The sequence below is a fragment of the Dermochelys coriacea genome, chromosome 8, assembly GCF_009764565.3.
Source record: "Dermochelys coriacea isolate rDerCor1 chromosome 8, rDerCor1.pri.v4, whole genome shotgun sequence".
In the NCBI taxonomy this organism is placed as follows: Eukaryota; Metazoa; Chordata; order Testudines; family Dermochelyidae; genus Dermochelys; species Dermochelys coriacea.
The window spans coordinates 37,251,874-37,265,322 of NC_050075.1; the positions used below are offsets into that span (position 1 = coordinate 37,251,874).

Consider the following 13,449-nt stretch of genomic DNA (forward strand, 5'->3'; position numbering starts at 1 on the left):
ATAACTCTAACATATCTGGTATAGACAAGGTTTTATTGGCCAGTAGATAACTTCCTGTAGAGTTCACACAAAATGCTGTGTTGGCTTTTCTAAAGTACGAAGTGACAGCTCAGTCACCAGTGAAGTGGTTTGATAATACTTCACATCCCAGACCATAGCGGAGCAATGTGCTGAAATAATAATCAAAAAACCCCACATCCCTACCCTGTTCTAAATTGATTCTTAGGACCTTGCATTTTTCAGAGACTGTCTTGTTTGTGGCAGTAGCTTTGTTGTAGAAGCTGTGTGTTTCGGCTGCTCTTTACTGATCCTTTCTACAACAGATTATAAAGAAATGAGGTGATTTTTGAATGTGCACCCAAAATTCCTTCCAGAGGTGCTATCCGGCTTCTATCTTGGTTAATATTTTTACCTACCTTCATGTCTATCCCCATGGCTTGTTGCTCCATAAATATTAAAATGAATTATACAAGATGGATTTTCTGACTAATTCAGTTGTATAACTTTTCCTGACAAAAGTAGGTTGAGAATCTACAGAAAAATAACTCATAATTTCTCTTTATTTTTGTGTGGTCATGCTAAAACCTACTCTGTTAATAGACATTGGTAATGAAAGTCAGTGTTGCGGTTTTAAATCTATAAATCCAGCTACAGGGGTCTCACTGCAGATTTACCAAGCATCAGTGTGTGCCAACTCTTAAGCTTTGGCCCACTCTAGATGCTGCATTCACAATTCTGCAACACTTTTCTGAGAAGATTCTCTTAAGGAGTGTCATCTTTGGCGTTACTTTGTCTTGCATTCATCACTGGGACACCTCAAGATGGAAAAGCTATTGTAAATGCTGTGTGTTATAATCAATTTCATGAGGACTTTTTTACATCCTTTGAGCTAGTTTTGTGGGATAAAACTAATGTAGGTCTGTTATTTCTAGCATATATGAGAACCCTAGCCGCCTCATGCTCTGTATCTTGTCATGCTATTTTGTTCTGTTTGAATTCTTGTTACTTTTCTCATTTAAAAAATACCTGTTTTGCCTTTCCAGTAGGATATTTATGTGATTTTACCCATTTGTTTTACTTTATTGTATGTTACTTAAGGTTCAAATAAGACACTTCTGATTGCATCCCTCTTTCTCTTTTCTCTCCAAAGTATGGATTTGTCCAGTGGGAGTAATTACATATTGGAGCTGTTATCTGATAGTTATTTGTAGCCTATACAAATTCACCTCCCTTTGAAGTTAGGATTCATTCTTTAGGCAGTTACTTTGGCATTCTTTAGGCAGTTACTTCAATATTTGAAGCCTTGTATCAAAATAAACAGGCTTTTGTTACTGAAACTGTTATAGTTTATGTAAGCTCCCTGATAGCCCATGTCTTACTCCAAATAGAATGCAGCGTTGTAGCCATGTTGGTGCCAGGATATTAGTAAATCATTGTGCATGCGGTAATATCTTTTATTGGACCAACTTCTGTTGGTGAGGGTTCCAAGTACACAGAGCTCTTCCATTTCTGGATGGGTGTCTATCACAAAACACAGCAATCAGACACACACATTTGGCAGTCTCAGAAGTAAGACTAGGGACTGAATGGGCATAGAATGTAGATTGCCTTCTTTCCTCTGGAAGTGACCATTCTCTTTTGTCTTGACCCATATGTTGGGGACCACGTGGGCAACGCTTCTGCTGCTGCTATACCTTTGCTATGGCAAAATAGAAGACTGCAGTCTCTACAGATGGCTGGCATCTTATAACTTCATTATGTTAAAAAATAAAATAGTGCATGCAGTGTTGGGTTTTCTGATAGAAAAGATGTTCAAGTGGAGTCAAATGGGAAGAGCGACCGAAATGAGTAAGGAGAGACTATTGAAGAAATACAAGAGATAAAACAAGTAGTTTGGCCAGATGAAAGGTATCTGTTTGTTCAGTGCTACAAGTATTTGAATTTTGTAAACACCAAGGAGGTTCAGGATTTGATTGCTTGAGGAAGTGGAGATTAATCAAACCATTGTGTATATATAGAATAATTGCATGAAATTTAAGTAAAGGAAAACTTAGAATGGACATCAAGAAGTTTCCCCAGCAGTGAGATCTTAGACTCCCAAGCAAAGTATTAATAGTCCTATTGCTAGCCATCTAAAACTAAACAAAACACTTGAATATACTACAGGACACAAACTTGCACTGTCTTGGAGTTAACTGGGTTTTTCTAACAACTTATTTATTTCTGAGTTCTTTGATTCTCGTAGTAATGGAATTTTGAGACCTTGCATCAGGAATTGAGTTTGAACAACACAGTTTCTGCTCATATATTCAGGTTCTGTGTATTTTAATACATAGTGCACTGCATCCCAAAGTGCATTTTAAAATCTTTTCACACAGTACAAATCAAATGAGTTCTGTATGTGGAATGGAGGGGCAGCTGCTAATAGCATAACAGTTGCAGGAGGGAAAAATTGAGGCAAGGGCAAGCCCTAAATCTTAGAGTATACTATTGGTCCTTGCATATGCATGCAGAGCATGTATTACCTTGATTGTTAAGGTTTCATGGAAGAGAGCCTTCCACAATAAACTCTGTGGAACTCAGTGTCTCTGTCTGAATAATAAAGGACTGAGTAATTCTGTTTATAAATTGACTCTGGTAATTGGAGGGAGTTCAAGTGTTTTCTGACTTGAGGATCAAATCTCTACGGCTTCCTCTCTTGCTGCATAGTATTGCACATGCACATGGATTCTATGTATGTAGCAATAGTGTCATGCAAAATAAGTTAGAGGATCAAGATGCAGCGCACAGAACAAACATGCATCTTAAAACAATGCACAATAAACTATTGTCTCATAAGAAAAATCTGTGCCAGACTGCTTATGCCATTTTTCAAGTGGTGAGAGGAGACACGCTCGGTTTAGACTTTTCATAATAGCATAGGATTGATTTGGACCACTAAACTTCTCAACAGGTTTGGATTTGCCATCACTAAAGATTCCACTTCTCAAATGCATAACCAAATGGTTAACTTTCAGTAGACACCTGCAACCTAGCAATTGGGATGTGCAGGATTTTTGGCCAATTGAAGGAGATAGGCAGGGTTGGATTCAACTGTCATAAATCCAGCATTAAACCTTCTCAATCTCAGTAAATAGAACAAGAATGGGAAGGTACTCCTATTGTTTTTAATCATCTCTGCTATCGGATGGTCAAAAAATCATGAAGTTAAACAGTGAATTCAAGATTTCCCTATAAACTATTTAAATAAAGTCCCTAACACATTACTGAGTTTTATTTTGAAGGGCACATGTACACACTATCATGGACAGGACACTTAATCCCTTTGTGGGGTGGGGTGGGTCCCCTTCACTTGCCAGCACTCTTTATGTGGTGTCAGTCATTCCTGTGTAACTGGCTGGTTCTTTTCCCACATGGCTTGTATTATCTCAAGGATAGAAGGGGTTGATTACTGACTTCCACATTCACCTCTCTTGTCAGTTTTCTGAGTATCTACAGTGTCTCTTTTCCAAAATCTTTCATGTCACTCATGCTTTAACTTGGGATGCTCATGTTAAACTTCAGTTTTTGGAGACAGTGTGTGATGGCCCTGAGGAGAATGTCTTACCATTGACATTCAGATTGTTCTTCTATTGTCTTTTCAACTCCATGTTCACTAATTCTTCTTTTCAGAGACCAGTTATCCTCTCATTATGGCTCATAAGGCTATTTGATTTAATATTTATTGCATATAATTGATTTTTGTCTGATTTGTGAGTGATAAGAATCCCATTTCAACAAGTTACAATTCAGAAGATTCAGATATTGGCTATTCACCACATGGTGGTTTAGCTAAGAGATTTCTCCATTCTTGTATCACCATATGATTGTGTTCTCAACATTTTCTGAGAAAAGAAAAGGAGTACTTGTAGCACCTTAGAGACTAACAAATTTATTTGAGCATAAGCATTCGTGAGCTACAGCTCACTTCATCGGATGCATCCGATGAAGTGAGCTGTAGCTCATGAAAGCTTATGCTCAAATAAATTTGTTAGTCTCTAAGGTGCCACAGGTACTCCTTTTTCTTTTTGCGAATACAGACTAACACGGCTGCTACTCTGAAACCTTTCTGAGAAATGGCAGCCTTTTTGAACAGTGTGTATTGGAGAAAATTTGGTGCAAATGATTTGTTTGGAGGTAATGCAACTGAACGAAGCCAGAAATCAGGAAACTTTCCAGTGAGATCTATGAAATTGTGAGGGTGGCGGTGTGGTCTTAGTGACCTTTTCCAATGTAATTCTCTAACCAAGTAGATTCATTGGGACCTTTTTGAGAAATTAACTGAAAATACACTGGTGGGGATTTATATAGAGTATTCATTAAAATTAATAGAGCAGTCTGAATCCCGAAGATGAAAATTTCAGCCATTAAAACTCTTGGTTGATATGTTTTGCCAGTATGTATAACACTTTTTTTAATATCCTTTTTATAACAGGAGCATGAATCTGAAGGTGGAAGAACTCCGCTAATGAAGGCTGCAAGAGCTGGTCATTTATGCACTGTACAGTTTCTTATTAGCAAAGGTAAAATATTACCAACTTAAGTGACATTTCAGACACTGAACAGTTCTGTTAAACTTTTGTGTTTATAGCTTTAATATCTACTAGAATAGAGTTTTTCCTTATGTCATGTATTAGGTTTATGGGGGTATGTGGTAAATGCTCATTTGTGGTGGGATGATTTTTATTTCAGTTAACTCACATTATGCAGGTGATTGCTCACTTTTGAATACAGAAATACTTTGTTACTGAAAATACTTTCCAACTAATTGTTCAGGTTAGTAAAGCAAAAATGTCAGTCAGTACATGGTTAGATAGTATTTCTTAGCATTTTATTCTAAAAATGTTTTGCAGTCAACTGTTGCCTGGGAGTACTCCTGGTTTAAAAAATAAGTATAGCCCCTTATTATGAAAGGCTTGTGATTCTTCCTTGGAATGTAAAAATAAATCTTCTAACAGTTATTTTAAGTGTATGAATACCCTCCCTTTGTTCACTTGCACTGCAGTATTACATCTTTTTACGAAAGGATTACATCTTCGTAATGTACATCTCTGTACATCTTTTTACGAAAGGATTAGGAATCTAGCTGCAAACTCAGTTTATCTAAGAAATCATCCTATTTTCACTTCTGAAATGTCTGCCATTATGTTGTTCTCATTCTGATTTTTTTATTGTAATTAACTTGCATCCTAGATCTGAAATTCTACAATACACACTTAAAATCAGAAAATACACCAGGTTTGTTTAGAATTTAAACATAAAGAAATGCCTGCTAATTCTGCATGAGCTGTTTTCTTCATAGGTGCCAATGTTAATAGGGCTACTGCTAATAATGACCACACAGTGGTGTCGTTGGCATGTGCCGGGGGCCACCTTGCGGTTGTTGAGCTCCTCCTGGCTCATGGTGCAGACCCTACTCATCGACTTAAGGTATTCAATTTAAATTACTCGTGATTTTAATATACTCACCTTCCATAATTGCTTATCCATATACATTATTTGAAACTCAAGTACTGCAGAGTTGACTTTGATTAAAAGGCAAGACTGGGCAACTTTAAACTTAATTTCATAGAAAAATCTCCATTTTTATATAGCACAGAGGATAGAAGATTCACCTTACTGTTGCATTTTTTTCTCCAAACTTTCACCCCAGGATGGCTCAACAATGCTTATTGAAGCTGCAAAGGGTGGACATACAAATGTTGTTTCTTATTTACTGGATTACCCAAACAATGTTCTGTCAGTTCCTACTGCAGACATGTCTCAGCTCACACCACCTTCTCAGGATCAGTCTCAGGTAAGACATAAAGAAAAGTGTAATTAAACATACATTTCCACAACAGAAAATACACCTTTCTAGTAAACTTGTCTTTTTATGCAAACAAAGTTTAGTGGAAGTAAAAGATCAGTGACATTGATTTTTATAAGTTACATATTTAGAAACTCTTATCAAAAGGGGGCATGAATGAAGCTTTGTTTACCTAGGAGTTCCTGAAAAATACACATATATATCATCCATCTTACTTTTAATAATTTCTATTCCCTAATGAGCCAGTCCAGATACAGCATTTCTAGGCGACTGTTGCACTTGATTGAAGTTACTCAGCCTTTACCCTCTAGCCTCAGCACTCCTAAAGCCATGTGGTAATGCAGTGGAAACACTGATGCTTGTTTTCCTTAAGTATTGGTATCTTGCGTAAAGTGAAAGGCAGCTTATTGCATGTACCTGGGATTTTCAAAGTGGCCCAAAGGAACTAGATATTCAGTGGGAGTTGGCCACCAAACTCCCTAAGAATTCTAGGAAAACCCCAGCCTACAAAGAGAACCAAGCATTAGTTGATAGAGAGAATACAGTTAAGAGAAGAAAAGACACCAGTAAAATGCAAAAAGAAAAGGAGTACTTGTGGAACCTTAGAAACTAACACATTTATTTGAGCTTAAGCATATAATGCAGTAATATTCAGGGTTTCAAAAGCTACGTATATAATGTCTAGGCTAATACTGTGTTCTAAGTACTTTCAAATACTGGCAAGTTTAACATAAACTAGTTTAAAAGGCAAGAGTTTTTATTTAAAGAAAACCACACAAGTGCTGTGACTGCACTAGTTACTACATATACAAGTACAGTGTATGATGAGGTTTCACTGAGCAATGTCTGCCCTCAGTAATGACTCTAATATTAAGTGGAGGTGGTCACTTTTTAAAATTTGATAGCTTCTATTTGAAAACAAAAACAAACAAAAAAACACACTTTCCCAAAAGTGTTTGGATGGCAGGATCTAATAAGCCAGTAAAGTACTACTTTAGATCAACAAGTGAAGAATTATAACTCCAATAGAAAGTATTGTGTAGCAGTTCATTACTGTTTTTCACATACCCTCTTTCCTGCATATGATTTGAAAAGGAGGTAACTAATGGAATTCTGATCTGTGGTCTTGTACCAGATACCAAGTTACCTGTGTGCCTAATTTACTAACTTATTTTGTGGCTACTGGGACCTATATATTCCTCAAATCCTTGGGACTCCCTAACTCAGGAGGCAGTTTATTTCCCATCTTTCTGGGTATGGAATATTGGATAGTACAAGAACCAGTAAATGCAGTGACTTAACCACTTTGGAGGTAGAAGAGGGGAAAGAGTATGGTTAACTTTGCAGTTAGTATGAAACGTTACTTTTGGAAGTTGGTATGTTAAGGGATAACATGCAGCACACAGTTGGAGGCTGAGTGGAAGGGAATGTGTGCGAACAAATGTGCTTCTGGATTAAGTTATTACACTGATCCATTGAAAATTAAAACTGAGACAAGTTCTTTCTGAGTTGATTTTTTAGGTTCCACGTGTACCAATGCATGCACTTGCCATGGTTGTACCTCCCCAGGAACCTGATAGAGCTCCTCAAGAGAATTCTCCTCCACTCTTGGGAATACAGAAAGGTCAGTATGTGGCCATTTGAAAGTATCTTGTTTTAGCAGGATTGGGGGAAGCTTTATTATAGTACTTCTGAAACTAATGTATAGGTCAGTCCTCGCTTATCAATCCTTAAACACTTGTAATACAGGTGTAGTTCTAACAGGAGTACAATGTTCTCTGTAATGTGTAATTCATATTTATTATTTCATTGTGTAGTATAGAATATTAACGTTGGTTACGGATCATGCTTATTGAAAAAATTACTTGAAGAAAATCAATTATTGAATTTCTATTTGAACAGTGTATTAGTGTGGGTGCAACTTAACAAAGACTAAGTACTGTACACTGATCATTCTAAAATGGTTGTAATTCTTCTCCATATACTCATTGCATCAGCCCATTTTCTGCTTAAATTAGTGACATGAGTTACGTATTGCCAAAACAATTAACTGCAAAGCTACTTGTAGGAGATTCCTGATTGTGCCCGGTTTGTTATGGTTATGTCAGGGTTTTCATTCTAAACAAGGCTAAACTCATTTTCACAAAGAAAATGGTATTGTTTTCAATAGTTAAATGGCAAATGTCATGGGTCATCCTTTTGGAAATGGATTCCGCATTGAAATCTTTTTTTCTGTTTAAGCTAGTTCAGTGAGAGAAAAGCATCTCTTGTGGAGAACTCCACATGGAGGCCATTCAGGCCTAATAGCTCTAGAGTTATTTTGGGGGGGATTAGGAAAGAATTTTAATATATCAAAATAGGAGTGTTAAGGTTGCAGTAGATGGGAACCATATTGACTAGGTATTAGTCTTGCTTAATTTTTGAGGGCAGGAAGGAGCTCAGTACCTCAATGACAGACACAACACAGGAAACTGACGAGAATAAAAATTTGAAAAACTAAGATTAAATATGCAACCCTAATTCTCCATTCTGTGCAAATGTGATATGTATTGATTATCTTTACATAACATTATTTCTCAAATACGACTTATTGTAGTTTTTTTTTCCCCTACTACTTTAGAATATGTATAGCAGATCTGGCCTAGTGGATTGAGACCAGACTGGGACTCAGGAGACCTGGGCTTTCTTCCCAGCTTTGCCATTGGTCTGCTAGGTGACTTTGGGCAAGTTGTGTCCCCTCTCTGTGACTCAGTTTCATCATCTGTAAAATAGGGACCTCCTTTATAAAGCACTTTGAGATTGGATGATGAAAAGAGCTAGGAGGCATTGTTTACTATTTACGATGTCTAAGTATAAGTATATACTGGCATAGATAAACTTACAGCTAAATAAAGTATTAATGATCAGTAGTGCTTCAGTGATAAATATTTCTCTAAAAACATCACCAATCCTCTTAATTGGCATATGGAAACACATTTTTGCATCTGATGGAGAGTTTGGTTTTCATTTCAATTATCTGAGAAATTAGATACTTTGATATACTGATTCAGAGCAATACTATTTGGGCTTTAGTTCTCTGCACAACATTTTTAAAGGAAATTTTAAAATTTGGATGCAATTTAAGAATAGATCACATGAGAAAATAAAAATTAGTTATGCTTGTACAAAACATGGGGCAGGGGGGAGAGAAGCATATTGTCAATACATCTCAAGTATTTCTGTGAGCAGCAGCATGTTGCTGGTATTGTTGTTCAGAAGTGTATTGGTCCCCAAAAGAAAACATGCAATTTTTAGAGAAATTCTTCATAGGTTCTGATGAAACTAAAGTACATAATATCTTTGAGGAAAAAATATACTTTAAAATGAACGTAGTGTGTGTAACCTCTTAAGTGTATCTAAGGTTGTAGAAAAAATTAATTTTGTGTTAAATAAGTAGAGTGTGGTCATATAAATATTCTATCCTGCATATATACAGTATTTAGCTCTTGTATAGCATGGGGTGGAGTAAGAGTTGTGTATTAATCTGTAACATTTTCACTCCCTAACTTTTGACAAATTTATGTAACGTTAATGTTGTATTAAAAATTTTGTGTGGATTCTTTTGCTGGGGTGCAGGCAGTTCATTTGTAGTAGAGGGTACAATGAGAGGCGCATTCATTATTCCTGTGAAGAAAAATTTAGTGACTTGGTCAAGCTTTTAGGTCACAACATTCACTTGCAATAGGAAAATAGACTTTTATATCCAAAAAGCTTTGACCAGGTCTCTAACGAGGTTTACACAAACTCTAAACCAGCTACTTCAAAATGAGAGGGGTGTGGTTTTTCTCATTTGTATATCCACTAACTCCAGCTCTACCCATTTTTTATAATCAATGTATTAAACTTTTGCGGAAAATATAACACTTTTCATAATGAGGAGTTAGCAAATTAAATTTTGGACTAGTGAAATCAAATTATTCACTGTCTTTTAGGCTTAGACTCTTACTAGGACTTTAAAAAGCAGTTTGATTTAGGTATCAATGGCAAATTACCAGGTTAGAGATGTAGGAGAAAAGTAAGGTTTAACTTGTAATCACCATTGTATAATTAAATTATTACAAATATCAAATTTTAACAACAATATTTAGGAGAAAATTAACACAGGTGAAAAAAGTGAGAACTGGCAAAAAGGAAATGGAAAATGTTCAGGTAAGTATGCTTTGTCAGGGTAGAAACCTGATCAGCAAGAACGTAAAGAATAATCAAGTGGAGTAAAAAGGAAGGGTCCACAATTTTCAGAGGAGTACGTACTATAGCTTTTAACAGATATGGTGATAGGTGCATTAGAAATATTTAGATCAATTTTTTGAGAAAACGAATTAAGGTCAATCACAAATGAGTTATAAGCCCTAATTTCATCTTGTTTAAGTTTTGACGAGGAAATATTTTGGACTGAATTTTTATAGGTGGTGGGCTGAAAGACAATCATTTGTACTTAGTTTGAAGAAAGCATTAGAAATCAAAGTATTTGGGAGAAATTACATATTACCACTTTTAGTATCTTAGGGTGTCTATTACTCATCTAATTTACCCACAAAACTTAAACTGCAGTTTTTAATTCCTGGTGCAAAGGAGCCGTTTCAAAAGTTGAAGTACAAGAGTTTTTGTGAGCTCTAGTACATTGGTCTGCCAGACACAACCAGAGAAGGTTTGCCTTTAGCTACAGTGGTGGGGACTGTACATCTGGAGTTGAAGGACCCACACTCTATCTGTGCATCAGGTTAAGTCCTCACTGGCTATGGTGTATGGTGCAGTGATGACTGTGAAATCCTAGGTGGTCATGGATCATTTACACAATGAATGGCAGGCTATGTGTGTGGTGGTGATGCAGAATTGTAGTGACTTGATACGCTGCTCTCTGGAATAGTCTTGCAGAATTGTCATGAAAGTTTATCAGCCAGATAAATAATCAGTTCTAATTCCGATCTTGATGGAAGAAAAAATTAGTTTCTTCACTCATCAAAAAATACTGTCCTGCAGGAAGGAGGCAGATAAAATTTGGCCAGGCTGACATAGTGGGGGATCTTTTAATAGTCTTTAACAGTAATTTATTTAGTACCTTTTAATAAACAACTGTTTTCCTGACATGCTGTCAGGATTAATCTACTAGACTTTGTTTTAGCCCAGAGAACTTTCCATTCATTCCCCTGCAAATGTAACCTATTAGTCTCATTATACTTGTACTATCGTATAGGCTGCAGCAGCTGTCAGTCCCCAGCAGATGTAATTCTCAACCTTATAATGTATGCACCTAACCCTCCTTCTGTTATTTTGAGTGCACACTTAGATGTAGATTTTTTTAAAACAAAGGCAATTTCCTCTCTTCCCACTTGCAAAAAAGTTAATTTAATGTTAAATTATTGCCACTTTATAAAAAGCTGTTAGAGGATGCTATAGTTCAAAAAATCATAGCAAAGTTTAGAAAAAGATATAAAGCTGTGAATTTGATTATTATTCTGTTAATTTGTAAATGCAACCAATGTTTAAGAAAGGGAACTTTAAATTCTCTTCTGCACTCTAAATATTATTCATAGAACAAAAATATACTAAGTTAATTTTCCATGGAATATAGTCAGTGAATGTTATGATCTTACCCTTTATATGTTTTCAAAATTTAATTTAAAAATGTCAGCTATGAATTTTTTAAAATGATACACCAAAAATGTGTAGGTAGTCCTTGGAAAAGCAAATTTCTTAGCTTTAAAAAAATCAAAATATTTCAGTTCTCTCTAGTACTAAATAATGTTTAAGAAGTTATGAACAAATTTGAAATTAAATTGTTTTTGAATTTAAATGGGCAACTATGTAAGATTTTGCTAAGTAAAAGTTCCACTTCATAATATGTAGTTTGGAATTATTGCATTACAAATGAACTAATATTAATACTGACAAACTTAACTGAGAATATCCAGACTTATAACTTAATGTTTTATCACTATCCTTCTATTGTTTTTCGAGATGGGAAATGGTTTAGCAACTTTCACTGGGTTCTCATATACTCTTGATCAGTGAGTACAGAAGGGGGACAGCAGAATGCTGTTTAAGACAAGTAGTCTTCCACCAATGTTTCTGTATTAAATTAGAGGAATGCTACAAAGAGTTATACCACTGTATATTCTCTCTTCCTGAAGCTACATGCCACTAGCAGATGCAGTTTTTTTGAAAGTCAGGAAATTGACTACATAAATATCTATACTTTGACCACTATCTGCTGTCCTTCCCCGGAGACATCTTTACATCCACACACTGTAAATCAAGAGTTCTTTATAAGCCTCTTATCCTCATATTGTGCTAACCATCCAACCCTGTATGCAGGCCTTCCCAGCCAGAATCTCCTCTGATTTATTCTCCCATTGCAGTAGAGTTACACTAGTATCTCCTCTTTTACATTGCACAGAGATCTGTCCAGTCCATCCCACAATCCCAGTGTAGTCGAGACCACCATTTTGACAACTTACACTTTACATATATTCCATAATCATTCACCCAATTCTCAATACCAACATAGGCAACAACTTGCACTTTTATTTACACTCCTTAGAGCTAGAAATACTGCTCTTCTTACCTCAGTTGCCTTTTTGTTTGAGACCCCACCAACCACATATAAACTAGATATTTACTCTAATCCCATCCACTCTATGCATACTGGTCATAGATCCAGAGTACCTCACATATTAAAACAAGCTGGCAGGGGTCTAGCCTGTTTAGTTCACATAGGCATCTGGAGAAGTAATATATTTGGTAGGCAAAATACGGTATGACTGCTACCTTAAAGGACCTTTCATTAGGCTTTAAATGCATGTTCAGAATTATTCAGCTTTAACACTTTAAAAGTGAGTTAGAAAAATATCTATTTTTTGTGCCCAGCTAATCTGTGGTTGCCAAAAGTAAACACACGTACTTGTTACTAATGTACAGAATAGAACCTATAGTTTATAGATTCCTGGTTTATAATTAAAATAATTAATTTAGGAGAATAATCAGAGTAAAGAAACAAAGGAGGAGATTGACACAAGTTTTTTTTAATAGATTTATAAGCAAAACTACATTGTAATTTAAATTCTGTAGTCAATTCTATTACATCTGTGCAATGGGTAAATTACTAGTATGCATTCTGTGGGAGTTCACTGGAGTAGCAACTAAGAGTGAAAGATAAACCCACCAAAATACTCGAGTAGGATAAAATTTTTGACAGTTTTGTCTCCCTTGGTGGTAAGGGATCAAGGATATAGGTGAGAGTAGTGTATTAATTAGCTATATGTGGAAAAATTGTGTACTCTTAACCATTTTTCTGTTCACTGGCAAATTTTCAGAAAAACAAAGGTGTCCATGTAGCTGAGTAATCTGTACTGTATATTTTGACACCAGTGTAATTGGTCCAATTCCATTATCACCATGACTTTGAGCTGAGTTCCTTAATAAACTGAATCTCAGCATTATGTGGGATTTTCATGAGTGGTCAGTTTTGACCTAGCTCTGTTTCCTTTGAAGTCGGTGAGAATTTTATCACTGAAGTCAATGGGCACAGAGTCAGGCAAGTGCTGAGTGAATTTGAAAATCCA

At 35.9% G+C, this 13,449-nt stretch overlaps 1 protein-coding gene across 12 annotated transcripts in view; it reads left to right on the plus strand.

Annotated features, from left to right (window-relative positions):
* Positions 1 to 13,449, plus strand: part of LOC119860605 (ankyrin repeat and KH domain-containing protein 1) — a 202,930-nt gene that overhangs the window by 132,074 nt on the left and 57,407 nt on the right. For all 12 annotated transcript variants that reach the window (XM_038414521.2, XM_038414522.2, XM_043520457.1 and 9 more), the window contains 4 exons: positions 4,475 to 4,562; positions 5,342 to 5,469; positions 5,693 to 5,836; positions 7,370 to 7,472. In XM_038414521.2, coding sequence (XP_038270449.1) covers positions 4,475 to 4,562; positions 5,342 to 5,469; positions 5,693 to 5,836; positions 7,370 to 7,472 — 463 coding nt within the window. The remainder of the gene's footprint in view (positions 1 to 4,474; positions 4,563 to 5,341; positions 5,470 to 5,692; positions 5,837 to 7,369; positions 7,473 to 13,449) is intronic.